Here is a 19,904-nt window from a genome sequence, read left to right on the forward strand (position 1 = left end):
GTAGTAGCAAAACAGGGAGATGAGCTGTTGTTTCTGTGTTGTGTGATGAGATTCCAGCAACAACACCTGGAATAATTACAATAATTGCAGTGGAAAAGGAGGCAATGCTTTATAAGTAAAAGATAAACTTTGCATCTGGCACAAGCATGATCAGCATTCAGGTTGCTATTAACTGTTCTTTAAGTACTCATCATTCACACCTGATTACTAGAATGCACCTGCCAAGCCAATTGCTTGTATCTCAGAACATGGGTAAATGATGGCTCTCTCAGGAAAAAACAGAGGGACTGAAATGAATCCCACAGTTTCCTTATCCTAGGATTTTCCCCACAACATTCTTTCTGCATAAAGCAGAAAGGTTTGAATTTCTGATGAACAATGGAAGAGCCGTCCCATTTCTTACCACTGAATGACCAGGTTGGATCAAGCAGTGAACACTTCAGAACCGTATATTTTATTTTTTTAAATAACTAAATTAAAAAACAGCTCTTCCACACACCGCAAAAATTAACATATTAGCACAAGTCAGCCATACCTCATGCCTTCAGCATAACTTATTCTCAGTAAATATTGAAACATCATAGTTCCCTCCAAAGAAGAAAAATTACTTCCATATGTTATTATTCTAAATCACATTAATTTGACTAAGCATTAGTCAATAATTAATTAACCACCCAATCAAATAGTCAGCAGTGCTGACTGTTCTCTGGAAGCTAGTTTAAGCTTTCTTAAACTGATGAAAAGCCCAGCGTTCCTGGAACTAGAAAAAGTTTGTGGCGCACAAAACCTCTGCCCCCCAAAACACAACAACAACAACAAGAACAACAACAACAAAAAAAAAAAATGCTGTTGAATAAATATTATTTTTTTAAAAAAATTGCTGTTGGCAGTAGTTTGTTTTTAAAAATAAATAAATCTGGCCACTATTATTCTTGTTATTAAATTTCTATCCTGCCCTCCTTAAGCAGCCACAACCAGGTAGCAGAAACAATCCAATTAAAAATAAGATAAAAACATGTCCCATGGTGCTCTGCTGTCCTGCTGCTGTGTTTCTGCAGGTATGACTATGTGGTGTGCATATCTGGCAAATGTGTGTGTGCTAAAGGAGCAGTAATGGGCTGTTAACATGTCGCCCTCCAAGAGTTGGCCAATCTCGAATGAGGCTTTCAGGGCTGAAAATATTAACCCTCCTTGTTGTACGACAAACCAATGAACTACTGTGCATTTACTGCATGAACGAAATATTGTTTGGAAAGGCACTTGGGTTTCTGACACCTGTAAACTGAGATAACCACACAGTTAACTGGGTTGTTGCGAGGATTTGGAAAGGTTACAATAAATTATTTGCCTATGCTTGATCTGCGTAAAGTACCATAAGTGATGATATTCTGCCCCACTTAAGTGTAACTTTTTCAGTATAGTGTGCCCCCCACTTTAAGCGTAACTTTGTCAAATTAAGTGCCTCCTGATTCTCCAGAAGTCGCTAGTGAGTCCATGCAACTGTGCTCACTGTTCCAGGGCGTCTTCGTTCAAGAACAAGTTAATTGAACTACAGCTCAAGCATTATTTAAAGATTATCTGTAGTGCCACAAATTCCAAGCAGCAAGAGTAGCTGGTGATTTCACCTGAGAACCAATGATTTTATTCACCTAAAAATTAGCTTAGCAGTTACTAATCAGCTTGCAAGGCAAATATAAAGGAAGAAAATCAATTTAAACTCCCTGTTTGAAGCTTGTGCCAGGTCATTACCGAGAAAGCCTAATCTGCTGAATAATTAAGGCTCTGCATTTGTGGAGCGAGGCGAAGGAAACTTTACAGACGAATAATAATTCTGAGCTGCTGTTTTGGCTCTTTTAATCTATAATTAGACTATGCACTTCAAATATAGATATTAACCTGACTCGAGTTTAAAAGGAGAGCCTGTGGAATAGGCTATGTCAAAAAAGCACCTGGGCTTTGCCAAGGAAAGTCAATCTGTTTGGGAGGCAACTCTGGTTCAATGTCAACAGCGGCACCTGTCGTTCAACCCGAGAAGAGAATATTACAAGCAAGCAGCTTTGAGAACGAGCAAGTCCACCCAACGTAATTAATGATGCCGTAACACCCAAGCTCTGCTTGCTTGTTCTCCCATCAGCACACAGAGGGGAAAGTGGGGACAAGTTCCCTGGCATCGTGTCCCTTGCCAGCCCTGCCTTCTGCACATTAGTTGAAGAGATCTGAAAGAGGGAACTGCTTTAAGGCTCTTGATCATGCACGATTCTAAATAGCACAGTGACCCATTCACAAAGAACAGGCTCCGTGCTACAGACCTTCCTGAATGAGAATTGGGCCATGTCAGGCACAGCTAGGATGATCTCCATGTTGGTGGAAGCAGGACCAGAGGAATAAACCATTTCTACACATGTAACTTTGGGTGCCGTCACTTGTTACTTCTTTGATACACAGCTGCACTTGGAAGGCTATTATTCTGTTGCTCAAAAGGAACTTGACCTCACAGGACTAGAATGACCTGTGCAGCCTGCAAAGTAGATCCCCAAGTCAGCTTTTATGCAGCCTGCCAGCTGCTGTACTGCTACTTTTGAAGCAGCCACAACAAGTATTTGGGTGTGACCTCAGTTGTGCTCGTCATAGCCCAGAAGTAACGTTGGGCTTCTAATTAACTCCGGGGTTTTCTTTAATTTTATTTAAAGCTCGGCAAATGCTTGGAAATTATCCCACGCTCTTTCATACTTATCTGATCATACTTTTCTTTCCTATTGGATTTCAACTTTAGTTTGTTCTGAATGTCGTACTGTGTTTTGGTTACTGTAAGGTGTCTTGAATTTGATGGGAAGTTTGGGTAAAGCCTTTCAAATAAACACACAGTATATACATAACAGGCATGTAAATTTGAAATATGGTTTTAAAAGTTGAGCAAGGTTCACATAGGTATTTGAAGTGCATGAACAATTCTGGGCTAGGATACCTAAAGGACTTTCTCCTTCCATGCAAGCCTGCCTACCAAATGGCTTCTCCTTGGCAGCACAGGTGCAGCTGGTAAAGACATTGGACCCTTCTCAGTGGCTGCGCTTCGTTGTGCAAACTCCCTGTTCAATGAGGCTCATCTTGCCACCCCTTCCAGTTTTGATGGCCTTCAGCAATTTTGCAAAGACCTTCCCTTTCTGGGCAGGGTCTTGGCCAGTCAAGTTTAAGTTCCATTGCACTTGTATTCTTCCATTTTAACTTGTAATATTTCTTATTGTTGAGATGTCATTTCTGATTTTTCAGTATGTCATAAGCTACCTTAAGCGCTTTATTTAAAAATATGGGATTTGAATGCATACACCCACCCACTCGTACCTTGGAAGTTGAATGTAATCTGTTCCGGAAGTCCATTCAACTTCCAAAATGTTTGGAAACCAAAGCGTGGCTTCTGATTGGCTGCAGGAAGCTCCTGCAGCCAATCAGAACTGGCAGAAGCCCCATTGGACGTTTGGCTTCCAAAAATAGTTCGCAAACCAGAATAGTCACTTCTGGGTTTGTGGCGTTTGGGAGCCAAAACGTTCGAGAACTAAGCTGTTTGAAAACCAAGGTACGACTGTGTGTGTGTGTAGTTTAATTATTCAGGTCAGGTTTTTCTCCACCACGCAAAGAGACAAGAAGCTTGACCGTTTACTTACTCTTCTTGGAGAAGATCTTCTTTCGCCGCCCGATGGGGCTCAGCTTGTATTCGTTCTCCTCGCAGTTGCAGTCCTCACTGTTCCTGCTGTAGTACTTGGGCATGAGGTTGGAGACACCTTTGCTGCTTCCTGGAGCTGTAAGGCTGGCCATCCCTTTGCATTTGTGCAGCTTGAGCCTCCCGCTGGCATCTTCCATGCACTGCCATTTCTGAAACGGGAGGGAAAGGTTCCCAAAATGGCATGATAGAGGCAAATGTTCTTCTACATACTTTGGACATTCAAAGTTGGTTGGTAGTATTCTCAGAAGATCAAATCACAATTATCTGTCCCATAGTAAAGGTAAAGGTAAAGGTACCCCTGCCCGTACGGGCCAGTCTTGACAGACTCTAGGGTTGTGCGCTCATCTCACTCTAGAGGCCGGGGGCCAGCGCTGTCCGCAGACACTTCCGGGTCACGTGGCCAGCGTGACGAAGCTGCTCTGGCGAACCGGCACCAGAGCAGCACACGGAAATGGCGTTTACCTTCCCGCTATAAAGCGGTACCTATTTATCTACTTGCACTTAGGGGTGCTTTCGAACTGCTAGGTGGGCAGGAGCTGGGACCGAACGACGGGAGCTCACCCCACCACGGGGATTCGAACTGCCGACCATGCGATCGGCAAGTCCTAGGTGCTGAGGTTTTACCCACAGCGCCACTCGCGTCCCCATCTGTCCCATAGCAGATGTTAATTTGGCAGAAACATGTTAGGGGTGTAGAAGAGCTACGGGGTGTGTGTGTGTGTCACATTTGGCAACCAATGCGCCCCCTTTGCTTACAGATAGTGCATGGATAGATGAGTCTAAAAAGCCAGGGACACAAATTTTCATGGCCCTCCAGTGGCTATGGTGGTTCATTTACCAGAGGCTTAGTTGGGTCAGAATCAAGTATACCAGGCATAGGCAACCTTTAGCCCTCCAGATGTTTTGGCTTACTACTCCCATGATCCCTAGCTAACAGGACCAGTGGTCAGGGATGATGGGAATTGTAGTCCAAAACATCTGGAGGGCCGAAGGTTGCCTATGCCTGAAGTATACATTTCCAGACTTAGCACTAAATACATTAATTCTGGTAAATGAGCTACAGTGGTACCTCGGGTTACAGACGCTTCAGGTTACAGATGTTCTGGTTACAGACTCCGCTAACCCAGAAATAGTACCTCGGGTTAAGAACTTTGCTTCAGGATGAGAACAGAAATCGTGTGGCGGTAGCGGGAGGCCCCATTAGCTAAAGTGGTACCTCAGGTTAAGAACAGTTTCAGGTTAAGAACGGACCTCCAGAACGAATTAAGTTCTTAACCCGAGGTACCACTGTATCTGAAAGCGGAGGGGCGCATTGGTTGCCAGATATGAAATATATTGGCATTACTTTTAGCTCTCCTACCTCACTGTTACGGAACTTTGAGATAGCAATACATAAATAAAAGGACATTTTATCAATTTTCCAAAGACTAAAAATAATGTTGCATGTCCAGGTTTAACCAACTCATCAAAATGCAACACTGAAGATTGTCTTGTGCAATATTATGCATGTTTACTCAAAAGCAACATCCACTGTATTTAAGGGCCTGACTTCCTAGTAAGTGTGTTCAGGTTTGATGCCTTAGCGTGAAACTCTGTATCTACTTTTCTGAGAGTAAAGTCTATTGAACTCGGTAGGAAATACTTTTCGGTAGGCATTATTGTTTTGTTAAAGTCCCCCTTCCTCAATCAAGACAGTTGTTGATAGCTCATATTCCTATGCCTTGGTGATATGAAGGAGAAGTGAAAATCTTCCCATTTCAGCTGCTATGAAAACTTGGGATATGCTTAAAAGATACTTAAATCCATCAATATCTGCAATGGGTTTTTTTAGTTAAAATGAAATGTTAAACATAGCAAAGTAATCTGAAATTTTAGGTATGAAGTGGTTAAGACTTCTAAGGTGCTTTAAAACATTGACACTGTATGAGATTTAATGAATTTAAGAGGGACTTCAATGGTCAGAATTTGCAACATCCAATATTTTCAACTGAGAAGTTACATGAACATTGCAGTCATAAACTTTAATGAGCATCTCTGCCTGAAATTGATTATTACCAGTACAAGTTCAAAAGGACTGTTAACAACTATTCCAGCTAATTGTGACGGAGGCAATACAGAGTGGAAATAAATTTAAAGCATGATGTGAAATGAAGCCAAGTTCAACAAGTATGGAAACGGAATGAATTGTGGTGGTAGTGTTGTTTTTAAGTAGAGCAACAAATTCTATTTGTAATATTAAAAGCTCTTAAGATAATGCTGTTACTGAACATTAAACAAGATGAACAAGATAAATAAGGCCAATATTGTTTTCATTTACAGTGGTGCCTCGCAAGACGAAATTAATCCGTTCCGCGAGTCTCTTCGTCTTGCGGTTTTTTCGTCTTGCGAAGCACGGCTATTAACGGCTTAGCGGCTATTTACGGCTTAGCGGCTTAGCGGCTATTAACGGCTTAGCGGCTTTAAGAAAAAGGAAACAAAATCGCAAGAACTCGCAAGCAAGGGAAATTCGTCTTGCGGAACGACTCAAAAAACGGAAAACTCTTTCATCTTGCGCGTTTTTCGTCTTGCGAGGCATTCGTCTTGCGAGGTACCACTGCATAAGACAAGGAGATGGAACTTGTTTCTAAAGTACCTAGCCTCCATATAATCTAGGTTTTAAAGACAAGACCAGCCCCTTAGTTTGTGGCCGAGAAGCTACAGTGAACCACTATGAACTCACACTCTAAACCCCTATATAATTGGCGCTTGATGGTCTATCTCTTTAAAACAAGCTAGTGTCTTCATTCTGCATCAGCAGCAGTCTGCGAACTGTCTTCAAGGGCAAAGAAGTAACAGAAGTCTTACACTCCCAAAGGCAACATGGACCTAGCACTGAAGGCACAGTTACGCAAACAGAATTCACATAAGTATCAGTGCACGCAGAATGCTGATTGGTGCGTGTGTATGTGTTGGAGGAGGGGGGGGAGAAAATTGGGGGGGGGGTGAATTGAATATCATGGTGGATGAAGGAGGGCAAAACCAACTGACTGAAAGACAGGCGCTCTCTTAACTGCAACTTTTTGTTGCAGATCCATCTTGCTTCCTGAAGAAAAGATTGTTTGTAGGTGATACACATCAAATGTACAACTATTGAGTGGAATCAGGGGGAAATCTTGATGGGAAGGGCAATAATGACCATGTCTGTGCTTTTTTCTTTCCTCCAAGTCTGTTGCTATTTAACTTCTGAAGATGATTTGTTGGGGGGGGGAGGCAAAAAGATCTTGTGATTGGATTCAATAAACTAAATATGCAATAAAACAGACATATTTCAGTTTTAAATATTAAAGGCTGTCTCTGTTGGTGTTCCAAGTTATGCTGTAGTCTAAAAATATTACCCTCTCGATCCCAATTATTCTGTTACAAATTTCTGGATTTATGACTCTGTACCATTGGGAAGGATTTTCCAAACTTCTTGTTCTTGTTTTCCGAAGACAGGGACACAGCTCTTACTTGAAGCAACTGTTTACAGCTGGTCATGGCTTTGAGCTAAAGTGAGACTGCATACGATTTCTTTAATTAAAGCAAAACATTTTATTTTATTTTTTGGCAACAGCTTTTCCCTGCTACCTTTTAGTTGCGAAGAATAAATAATTTATTTTTCTGCTGCCAGCTCTTGCTGAAACCGGTTACCTCCAGTCACTACTGGCTGTAAAATGGTTGTGTTACTGGCGCAAACACCTGCTTGGGTAGTTCTTGTTATACCACTGAGGGCATATCCTTCCTAATGCTCTACACTTACACTAATGTAAGCATTTTAAAACTGAGTTAATTAAAACTAACTTGTTCTGCTTTTCTTTTCTCTCCTTTTTAAAAAAGATCTTCTGGAGTGCTTTTCTGCAGCAATGTCTGAGTGTTCGTGTAACTAATGCAATTTTTAGGCAGCATTAACTGAACCACAGTTTCCAGTTCACAAGAAGAGTTACCGTATTTTTCGCCCTATAGGACGCACTTTTTCCCATCCAAAAATGAAGGGGAAATGTGTGTGCGTCCTATGGGGCGAATGCAGGCTTTCGCTGAAGCCTGGAGAGCGAGAGGGGTCGGTGCGCACCGACCCCTCTTGCTCTCCAGGCTTCAGGAGAGCCCCACTGCCAGCCCCCAAGCTCGGGGGACAGCGGGGAGGCGCAGTGCGCCTTTCCCGCTGTCCCCCGACTTGGTTAGAAGGCTGGCGGGGGGGAGAAGCCTGCTCCTCCCCGTCGTCAGCCCCGCAAACTTGGGGGACAGCGGGAGGCGCAGCTCCCCCCCCAGCTCCGCTTTCCCTGCCCCCAGACCCACAAGCTCCCAGAGCGATGCCAAAGCTGCACGCAGCTTCGGCATCGCTCTGGGTCCTGTTCTGGGGGCTGGCGTCGGGGGAAGCCTGGGGGGGGGGGGAAATAATTCCCCCCCTTTATCCCCCCCCCCAATCTAGGTGCATCCTATGGGCCGGTGCGTCCTATAAGGCGAAAAATACAGTAAGTTTCACTTTGTTCTGCACTAGTTCAGCCACATATGGAACACTGTGTCCTTGGGTCTGGGCAAACCATACTTGAAGGAGCCAAGTGAAGCCATTGTCATTTGGAATGGATTCAAAGGAGAACAGGAAAAGACAGTCAAGGGTATGGAGAATAGGCCCTTTCAGCAGAGCCAGCTCTACCATTAGGCAGAGTGAGGTAAACGCCTCAGGCAGCAGACGCAGTTGGATGGTAGCGTTACCTCCCTGGCCATTCCCCTCCACTGAAAAGCAGAGCCGTGCCTCCTACATGGCCTGTCCTGCACTCCCTACACTAGCCATCTGCCTCAGCGGCAGTGAAGACGTTGTCTCATCACTAGTGCTGAGGCAAAATTAAGCAGCCTGTCCGGTCAGCTTCTGTACACAAAACGGGGGACATCATCTTTGCCGTTGCCTCAGACAGCAAAATGTATTGGGCTGGCACTCCCTATTACAGGGGTCAGCAAACTTTTTCAGCAGGGGGGCGGTCCACTGTCCCTCAGACCTTGGGGGGGGGCTGGACTATATTTTGAAAGAAAAAAGAATGAATTCCTATGCCCCACAAATAACCCAGAGATGCATTTTAAATAAAAGCACACATTCTACGCATGTAAAAACACGCTGATTCGCAGGCCAGATTTAGAAGGCGATTGGGCTGGATCCGGCCCCCGGGCCTTAGTTTGCCTGCCCATGCCCTATTATAATCAATATGCCACCAATTCAAATTGGTTTTGACCTATAAAGCCTTTTAAACATAGGTTTTGACCTATAAAAACTTTTAAACAGCTTATAAACCCCCATATGAACCAACCCAGGCTGTGTAATTATCATCTGAGGCCCTTCTTTGTCTACCTCCTTCACAAGCGGCCTGGAGGATGGCAACACAAGAATGGGCCTTTTCTGCTGTGGCTCCCTGTTTGTAGAATGCTTTCCCCAGGGCGACTTACCTGGCACCATCATTATATACCTATAGACACCAAGTGAAAACATTCCTCTTGTCCTAGGCCTCTGACTAATTAAATAACCTATGGCCTTTTAAACTGGGGGGAGGGGTGTTGTTGTTGCTTGTGTGTGTTTTTATACTGTGATCCTCAGATGAAGAGTGATATAGAAATTCATAAACAAGATACAATGGCTTCTAAGTATGAAATCCTTTATAAAACAAGAACATAAGAAGTTCCCTGCTTGATCAGGCCACAGGTCCATCTAATTCAGCATCCTATTCCCACAGTAGCCAACCAGATGCCTAAACGAAGCCCACAAACATGTCCTGAGTTGCAACAGCATGCTCATCTTCTGTGGTTTCCAGCAACTAATACTCAGAGTCACACTGCCTCTTCACATAATTAAAATAAACAATGAAACAATGCTGAAATGTTGAAGGAAAGACTGAGGTGCAGGCAGATGACATGAAAACACTTTGGGTACCTGAATGGTTGTCCTATTGACAAGAACAATGGTTTTTCCTTTGCCACACTGGAAGAGAAATGTTCTAGAGGGGTAGATTTTGGCTGAATGCTGGAAGCAGCTTCTTGACAGTAAGAGAAGATCAACAATGGAACAAGTTACCTAGAGGGTTTGTGGGCTCTTTCTCCCTGGAAATCTATAAACAAAAGCTGGAGGGCAATAGGCTCTAACTCGTCATTTCCTGCACTGGTTTCATTAAGTGATCTACAAGCCCCTCATGCCCATCACAGCTTGATGAGTCAATGAAGTAAACACAAGAAAAACTACCCTCCACGCCCCTACAACAATGTTTTGTCTCTGCCTTAGTTTGAATCTGCAGACACTCAACTTTAGTGAGAAAGTAATTAGCACTCATAAGCTGCAAATATCTTTGAAAAATCGATCAGAATCAAGGAAGAAAGTCTAAATCGTTTCTGCAATCATAGAGATTTTTCAAACTGCCCCTAGTGTGATGGTATCAATTTCTGAATAGGAACAGTGCAGTACTGATCATGTGCCACATGCCTCTCCCAAAAGTGCCAATTATTATATGCAAAATACCTATGGCCCTTCTTGAAGTATTTTACAGACTGTGCCAGTTTTGTCACCTCCGCGAGAGCCCCAGTAAATTCCTACTATATTACCCTATAAAGTATGCAAGTCAAAGGTCTCCGTCATTTTTGCTGTGTCATGCATGAAGAATTCCTATATAGTAGAGCAAAATCACAAAACTAGTATATTACTTTGGTGACATCAAACAGGCCCTATATTCACACTCTGACACCTTGGGCAGCCATGAGGGCATAACTTAAGAAGGAAGCAGTCAATCAGGTCTTGGCAAGGGTAAAGGGATAGGCCTGGAGGCTGCAGATAATACACTGGGATATGTCAGTCAGTTTGTTCCACTGATTAAACCAATTCCTTTGCTCAGCTCTGCAAAATTCTTAATGCAAGTAAGGTTTATTTAAATGCAATTAAAAGTGAATCTGGCCTTTTGTAGTAATGCCTCACTGTTATTAGCTGTAAGCAACTATGTTCCCCTGTAAGTGCATGTAAGCTTCTAACTCCTCCACTCCATTCCAATAACACATTCATTAAAGCAACTCAACAGATGAAGCATGATAATATTAATAGCTGAAGAGAGTCCAGCAAACTGCAGGAAATTGCACCCCCCAATAAAACTATTTCTAAGAAAGTGTTATTAATGTCATCCCTCACATCACTGACTTATACTGATGAGTATATGGAAGTCATGTGGTCTAAAATCCCACATAGCACTCAGTCTTTATTCTAGTAACGGCAGCCAGAATTTTCCCAAAAATGGGAGAAAGCAACAGCTGGCTACTAGGCAAACATATTTAGCCAGAGTTTGCATGGTATTTTAACTATTCTTTTAAAAACCAATACTGTTTCAGACTTCAAAGGCACATGCTATTAATTTGTTTTCTTCCTGGAAAGAATATGGCACTCGGCACAATATTATGACAAAAGGTCAAGAGAACTTCAAGAGGACCAAAATTCGATTTTGACAGTATGAACAGTTAGGCTTGACTTAAGCGATCCTGGTTTACATGTCTGAAGAATATTATGTGTATTTTGCTAAAACATTTCTACAAATATCTGAAAACTGTCTTGCATAGGAAGATACTAGTTTTGTGATTTAATATTGCAATTCATACCTTCCATTTAAGTGTGGATGTCCATGTTTAGTTAAAGTTTGCATAAACTACCAATTTCAGAGTATCGTAGGAAGAAATCCTCCTTTTCCAATAAGCTCGCATGCCATTACGTCACCTAATTTCCTTAGCGAGTCCTGCTCCTTTAACATTTGCATAGGCCCTATTGCCAGACACACACCAGATTTTGTATTTCTGTTGAGAAGCCTTGACCTCCTTCCAAATCCCCTGCCTCCACACCAAGTGGCTTTGCATCGCTGCCCTTCACAGCTTTCCTGCAACTGCAGCAATTACAGATGTTAACTCAAACTCATTACTCGGGGCTCCAATCAGGGATAAATAGCTGTGACCTTCCTGGAAGGATTTTTCTATTACTGGATGCAGTTTGCTTTTTTTTCGGTAACTCGACACACAGTCTTAATCTTAGAACACTGTTACATCAATAAAAAGGCACAGAAACAAAGAATACAATCCTAAACACATTTATCCAGAAGTAAGTCCCACTGAACTCAGTAGGGCTTCTTCGTGAGCATACATGCATGGGATTGTGCTGTTACTCAGTATGCTTTTGCTTAGTGGTTTAGTCGTGTCCGACTCTTCGTGACCCATGGACCAGAGCACGCCAGGCACTTCTGTCTTCCACTGCCTCCTGCAGTTTGGTCAAACTCATGCTGGTAGCTTCGAGAACACTGTTCAACCATCTCGTCCTCTGTTGTCCCCTTCTCCTTGTGCCCTCCATCTTTCCCAACATCAGGGTCTTTTCCAGGGAGTCTTCTCTTCTCATGAGGTGGCCAAAGTATTGGAGCCTCAGCTTCACAATCTGCCCTTCCAGTGAGCACTCAGGGCTGATTTCCTTCAGAATGGAGAGGTTTGATCTTCTTGCAGTCCATGGGACTCTCCAGCACCATAATTCAAAAGCATCAATTCTTTGGTGATCAGCCTTCTTTATGGTCCAGCTCTCACTTCCATACATCACTACTGGGAAAACCATAGCTTTAACTATACGGGCCTTTGTTGGCAAGGTGATGTCTCTGCTTTTTAAGATGCTGTCTAGGTTTGTCATTGCTTTGTTAATCAGTATAGCCAGCCTAAATTTAAACACATGGAACACCACACGGACTGGGTCCAAAGGAGGCCTTTGCTCTGGTCCCCTCCTCAGAAATAAAAAGTGCAGCTTGTCCATTTACTGGCACCACGGTTATTTTCTGTTTCTCCCACTATCCCCGCCCCCCACTTTGGGTTCAGCTTGTGCCTACCCATTCTGGGGGTAGTCGCTTGGTATGGATGATCTCAGCCACCATATTCAGGGCCCTGGGAGAATTTTTCCAACAGCCTAATTGGCCTCATCTGAAGGTTTTGCCTTCCTCATAGCAATCGCCACAACTTTGTTGGGTTAGGCATTGGGTAAAGCCTTTAGTCATGGTAGGAGGAGAGGTTGCAAGTTTCTGCCTACCCCTCTGGGGAAATGGGGTATCCCATTAAAGGGATTGAGGAAAAAGTGCTTCTGTCCAGATGCCCAGGGAGGGGCTAAAGCCACAGCACTCAATGCAGGCAAGAAGGCACCTAACTTGATGTATGTTATAGGGCTTCCCCAACTCTGGATTGACCCCTAGAAAACATCTAGCAGGCGGGCTGGTTGATATAGGATATGCCCAATGTCTAAGCCTCATCCCCTTACATCTGTAATCAATAAAGTTGGGGTCAAATTCAGTGCAAAAGAATGGTGTCATGTGTGGTCCTTTGATCTCAGGTGGAGGGGCAGTTTCATGCCACTTTGGCACGCAACAGGACGCTGGTCCAGATGGGCCTTTGCTCTGATCCAGTACCCCTTCTTATGTTCTTAACATAGCAAAGGCATGGAGTTGTACGCTATTCAGCATAAAAATGTCACATATTTAACCTCTTGCACCTCAGATTTACAATTCTCCTTCTCTGTGCTTGAATGCACTTATGAGTACGAACGTGTCCTTTATCACGTATGTAAGCCTTGCAGCTGAAGACAGCACTTAATGCGTTTCACAAAATGGACTCTAGTACCGATAAGCTTCTGCCACAATGAACTTGTTGGCTTTAAGTTGCCACAAGTCTCTTTTTTTCCCTTTTCAAAAGTGTTTTGAAAAACTAACCCAAAAGACAAACCTCCAAAGTGCAGTGAATAATTTATTTGAGGAACAGGGGCGGTGGGGAATCACTTAAGAAATAACCAGAGTGTTTCGTGTAAGCCACTCATCCTCAAGGGCAATTTTGATCCTACTCTCTCCTCTGGGGGGTGGGGGGGGTGGGGGAGAGACGCTGCTCTCTTTATACCAGTGTTTCCCAACCTTGTGCCTCCAGCTGTTTTTGAACTACAATTCCCATCATCCCTGACTAGCAAGACCAGTGGCAAGGGATGATGGGAATTGTAGTCCAAAAACAGCTGGAGGCACAAGGTTGGGAAACACTGCTTTATACTACTTGGAATATGCTTAGCACCTTGTAAAAAAACACTTCGTGGTGGAGGAAGTGAGTTGCTGCCTGAATCTATCCACAGCTGCAAGCAAGTTTCAGGGAAGCATAAGGTGAGCTTGAGGGATTCTTCAACGGTATATCAAGGGGCAGCTTCAAATATTAGCTTCAATCAGTCACAGGAACAATCAGGAACAGTTAAGAAGTATACTCTGGAAATGTGATCCCCAGTCTCATACCAGACTTTAAAATCAGATCGTTAATTAGTTGTTTAAAATGAAGAGTCTTACAGGTGGAGTTCACACCTTTTCAAGGATGGAACTCTGTTGGTTATCTGCCACTTATCACCAGCAGGTACTTATCTCATTGGAAAGTGTTCTCTAGTGCTTGACAGACAATGGAAGATGTAGAAGTTTCTGTCGTACAAAGAAGCATTTGTAGACCAGCAGTGAGGGAGAGGTGTTCAAAAACAGTTATGGAAGCTTTCACAAAGTTTGCAGAATGCCAAAGACAGAGAGGTGTCAAAGACTGGAGTATGGACCTAAAACAACTGTTCATCTGACACAGTGAAACTGTTCTTGAGATCTTATACAGGAGTTACACATTTTCAAGTCATCTCATCCTTCCTATGCAGTGCCTGCCTGATTTATTAAAATGACAATAAGTATAAAGCTCAGTTCAACGTGCTGGTTTTGACCCAGAAAGTCCCATGACCCCAATATGAGCTTACTCAGACCCTTTGGTCTTCACCAGAGGCCCTGCCCCCAGGTGCCCCCTCGGAGGGAAAAAGTTGGAGGGTGGAAATGAGGGAGAGGGTGTTCTCAGACTGTGACGTCTGCCTGGTGCCATCATTAACATCCTTTTGGCACCAAGTATCTCCCAGGCATTTGATAGATTATGATTACTTTGCTGTTTATTGGTTATATGCTTTTGCTGCTCTTTTATAAGTTTTATGGGCTTATTGCATGGTAATGTGTTTTTAAAAATCTATTCTATGCTTTATGCTCTTAAAATTGTGTAGGTTGCTTAGAGACCCCTTAAGCGCCAAGTGGCCAATAAACTGACCATCATCCAAATTCAATACAAGAATGAATTCACCCTGAAAGCCTTCCAGTCAAGTGGATGAAACCACAGGAACAAAATCTGTATAAACTTTGCAAAATTATTGGAACAGAGTTTTCACTCAACTGTTATGATGATGCTACATTACAGCTTCTGGGAACGCTGTACAGATGAGAGATGTTACCGTAACTGGCTCTTAAAAGAGCTTACTAAGCAGACAGAAGTGTCTGTTTCAGGATGCAGGGCTGAGAAAGATCTTGTTCCTAAGGCTTTAGAGCACTGTTGCCAGTCAGGATAAAGCTAGACAAGACAATTGCATGTGCATTACACCTCAAGGTTTGCTTGTCTAGGGGTGGGTGGGTGTTGCTGTTATTTTAAATCAAAAGCAGTCACAGGAGACTGCAATTCTGAGCAAAACACCTGCATGGTGAAGTGAGGGAGAACTGCTCTTTTTTCTCTCTGCTGAATTTTCTGCTCAGCACCAGCTGTTTTTCATGTAGCTCTGTTTCTTCCCTCCTCCAACCTACCCCTTAACATGGGAAAGCTGTGGGGTCGTGGTGGTTATGATTAGAATAACTGCTGGAGGAGAAAAGGATTTAAGAGCCTTTCCACCTAGCACTGGCCTGCCCCTCTAGATTATAGCCTCCTGCAGCTGCATTTGGATTTAAGTAGTGGTGGGAATCCCTGGGGGAAAATGCATAGACAACAGCTTCCCAGATGCACAGTATCCATGGGCATGGAATGCAGGTGGATCTGGCATGGCAAGTTCTACCTCCAGCTGATATGCATTCATCCAGATGTCTATAAAGAGTCCTTACATGGATGGCTCTACGCACGTGTTTGGGAACTGTCTGTAGGTGTTGCATGTACAACTGGGAACCACACAATCAAGAAACAGCTTTATGCATGGGTGCCCTTTACAGATGTCTGATGCCCATGAATTGGGAGCGCTGCTACGCCTGATCTATATGGGCTTACTGAACTGGCGGATAGGGTTAGTCAAGACCAAATATCTTATTCCATATAAAGGAAGCTCCCTACATTCTGATGCATAGCCACACAAATCATATAGATATGCATATCTTTGTGAAACTAAGCAATGTAAAAAAAAAAGTGATTTTTTTGGGGTGCGCTACAGTATATAAAAAAACCGCCATAAAAGGTTAGCTATACAGAGATGTAAGAGCAGTTTTATCTTTCAGACACATTCTCCACACCCCACAAAGAGACTTGTTTTTTTGCCTAGATAGAGCAACAGGTGTAGAAGAGGGGCTTGATATATGATGGGGAGGGTGACTATTTGAAAATCAGCCCTGACTCTAATCAACTTGATTGCTGCAGGTTCTGTTGATGTCTTGGTTGCTCAATTCCATCCCATGCTGAACTGCCCAAATCAATTCACACTGAAAAGCCTTAAAACAATCCTTCCATTCCTTGACGACTAATACATAGATGACAGAGTTTTTTTTATCATTTCCCTCTTTGCCAGCAGCAAGGCTATTTTTACTCACTTTCCACAGACACCACATAAACATTTTATTATCCTTAAAAGAATAAGAAAGGGAACAGGCAAGGTGACATGTGCAATGCTTGGATGGAAGGTTGTTTGCCGTAAGTAATCCTGAATAGCCTGAATAGTAAACTTGAAGAGTTTGTACCAAAACCATACAGCAATAACTTCATTTACTGACCCTTTTCTGTACATCTGGACTTTAAAAAAAGGAAATGAATATTAATATGAAAAAGGAAGAGAACATGAAGGTCCACTAAGCTGAATTTGAGAAGGAACTGAAATAGAGACGTAATTCAGCTCTGAAATGTTTCTCCTTGTTTGACTAAGATTCCAGGGGAAATCTTGGCCTCTTGCCCTGCAGATACATTTTCTTCTACTGCTGGAAGAGCAACAGAAAGGAAAGCTAGCTCTAAAATATTCAGTCCATCTGTTGTAAGATGGATAACAAAGTAAAGGAACCTCCTAAATCCTTGCTATGCCTTAGACTTGTGGTGCAGATGCTCACCTGCCCAAGCTGTTCACAAGCACTTTGATACTCAGCTCGCTGGCAGAGGTCTTTCACCCGTTGGTACTTGGGCAGGAAATTTTCTTCTTGAGCATCCATTTTCTCATTCTCTCTCTTGTGTAACAGTTTCCTGAAAAGGGAAGAACATGCACAGCTCTGTAAAGGCTGCATCTTCATCCAAGAAGTTGTTCATATAATCTTTGTTCATGAAGAGTGAGCGCCATCTCTACCATATTCCATGGAATAACGAGTGAGGAGTGATTGAGCGCTAGCCGCATGGCCTTTCAGTGAGGAGGTCCAAGGACATGGCAGCAAGGCCAGGCTGGTTTCCAGGGCCCAGAGACCCCAAGCAGCGATGGATGGGGAGCCAGGAGTTGGGCCAACCAGGACGCACCTGGGCAGGACAGGGATCTCCATGGAAGCTGGCGCCTGTTTGGGGGTGCCTAGTTCACACCCCCTCAAAACTGTGTTACTGGGACCATGGCCCCCCGTTCCCCCCACAGTATGCCCATGCATAGGACAGTATAGGATACAATCCAAAGAAGCTTACTGGATGACCAGTCACACTCCCTGAAGCTTTACCAATCACACAGGGTATTTGCAAGATTAAAATGGATAGCTGGGACATCATGTTCTCTGCTTTAAGCTCCTTGGGAAAAAGGCAGGATATATAGGCAAGAAATAATTAATAAATGCATTTTCATTAAGTAGGAAAGTAGACTGCCTGTTTCATGTCTCTCTCATAGATTTTACAGCAGTTCCAATGAAAATGAAAAATGCCAACAACAAAACATTGAAACTACTAATATGACTTTGCCTTTTTGATGAATTAAGTAATTTCACAAATGCCACATGAAAATGACTAATTAATGATCTTGCCAAGGAAAGTTGTACAGGTACACCAATTCTTTTGCTGCAATGATTCCTTTCAGACAGGCTTCCTCAACCTTGGCCCTCCAGATGTTTTTGGCCTACAACTCCCATGATCCCTAGCTAGCAGGACCAGTGGTCAGGGATGATGGGAATTGTAGTCTCAAAACATCTGGAGGGCCGAAGTTGAGGAAGCCTGCTTTAGGAGGTCAGAACTCCCCACAATAAAACACAATCACCACCTATCACTTACCCTCTTTCCACCAAGAAGGAGTCCCTCCAGACCTTCATCTTCTTTTTCAAATGGAACCTGGAAAAAAACAAACTTAATTTGAAAGTCGAACTAGATCTGGGGACAGGATTTGGCTTCTCCCTTGAAAATGTGTGATTAGAAAGCAAATGGCAAACATGCATTTTCAGCCTCAGCTATGAGATGATACGGCAACTTTTTTTGTTCACTACGGCAAGGCCTGTGTAAGTCCCACAGAATGGGATAGAAAAGTACCACTGACTCACAGACCCGCTGCAGACATATCATTTAATCACAATTGCTTAAAGTACTTGGTGATCTGCAGGAAATGTTGGGCTCTGTTTAATGCATTTCCCATCCTTACCTATTGACCGGTCTTTCAGAATCCAGCAGCTTTAGAATGGATTTCCCATCCATGTCAGGTGGAATGTCCAGGCCAGCAATGTCTAGCATTGTAGGAGCAAGATCGATGTTCAATACAATGTGAGGATTCCTGAAAAGAAACATATTCACAAAACCTTTATCAAACATCTGCAACGGTAACCCCAAAGTAAGACCACAGAAGACACAGAATACTTGAAAGGCACCCATGGGTTAACCTCAAATAGTTGGAAAGAAAGCACAATTACACATTGAAGCTGAATATGAGAAGCCATTTACAAGCTAAAGAAAGGTCAGGGGAGACTACCTCGGAAAGTGGTGGACTCTCCCTCACTGGAGATTTTTAAGCAGAGCTTGGATGGCCATTGGTCAATGATTCCTTAGCTGTGATTCCTGAACTGCAGGGAGCTAGATTGGACGACCCTTGGGGTCCCTTCCAACTCTACAATTCTATGAAAAAGAAGGAAGTGAAAAAGCTTGTGACCTAAACTTCTCCACCATTTTGAGAATCAATCTTTGTCTTGTAGTTCAGGTTTTACTAAGAGGGAATCTAGGAAACAGTGGGTTGTTCTAAGTTAATGGACATTAATAACTTGCCTTTATTAATTTCTATGGGTCTCCTCTGAGTAGGACTAGCACTGGATAAAAGGTAAAGGTAAAGGTACCCCTGCCCGTACGGGCCAGTCTTGCCAGACTCTGGGGTTGTGCGCCCATCTCACTCAAGAGGCCGGGGGCCAGCGCTGTCCGGAGACACTTCCGGGTCACGTGGCCAGCGTGACATCGCTACTCTGGCGAGCCAGATCCACACACGGAAACGCCGTTTACCTTCCCGCTAGTAAGCGGTCCCTATTTATCTACTTGCACTCGGAGGTGCTTTCGAACTGCTAGGTTGGCAGGCGCTGGGACCGAGCAACGGGAGCACACCCCGCCGCGGGGATTCGAACCGCCGACCTTTCGATCGGCAAGCCCTAGGCGCTGAGGCTTTTACCCACAGCGCCACCCGCGTCCCATAGCACCGGATAACCCAGTGTAAAAGATAATATTGGCACTCACTGAAGTGGGCTTGTGTAAGCAACAGCAGATACTGTAATATACTAGACTATTGGTCCTTCTACGCTAGTGCAATATTGTCTGTTCCCACTGCTTGTGGCTCTCCAGGGTCTCAGGCAGAGAGAGAGGCCATTCCCATCATCTGCCACCTGATCCTTTCAACTGGAGATGCCAAAGATTGAACCCAAGAGTTATGCATGCAAACAAAACATGTATCTCACCACTGAGCTATTGTACCATCACTTGGAACAGGGAATCCTTGGCTGTCCAGATGTGGCTGGGAGGCCAGCTCCCCTCAGCTACAACCAGCATGATCAATGGTGAAGGCTTATGGGAGTTTCAGTCCAGCAACATCTGGAGGGTCAAAGGTTCACATGGCCCAGCCCACTACCCACTGGGGATAAATTTAGAAGACAGTTGAAGGGTAGATGGCAGCAGGGGGATGGTAACAGCCACCAGGCAAGCAAAGGTGAAAAAACCAAAA

At 43.7% G+C, this 19,904-nt stretch overlaps 1 protein-coding gene across 8 annotated transcripts in view; it reads right to left on the reverse strand.

Moving 5' to 3' along the window:
- SULF2 (sulfatase 2) overlaps positions 1-19,904 on the reverse strand; it is a 284,708-nt gene that overhangs the window by 17,233 nt on the left and 247,571 nt on the right. For all 8 annotated transcript variants that reach the window (XM_028735142.2, XM_028735145.2, XM_028735140.2 and 5 more), the window contains 4 exons: positions 18,354-18,482; positions 17,993-18,049; positions 16,870-16,999; positions 3,660-3,867 (listed from right to left, as the gene is read on the reverse strand). In XM_028735142.2, coding sequence (XP_028590975.2) covers positions 3,660-3,867; positions 16,870-16,999; positions 17,993-18,049; positions 18,354-18,482 — 524 coding nt within the window. The remainder of the gene's footprint in view (positions 1-3,659; positions 3,868-16,869; positions 17,000-17,992; positions 18,050-18,353; positions 18,483-19,904) is intronic.

This window comes from Podarcis muralis, chromosome 5, assembly GCF_964188315.1.
Source record: "Podarcis muralis chromosome 5, rPodMur119.hap1.1, whole genome shotgun sequence".
Taxonomy (NCBI): Eukaryota; Metazoa; Chordata; class Lepidosauria; order Squamata; family Lacertidae; genus Podarcis; species Podarcis muralis.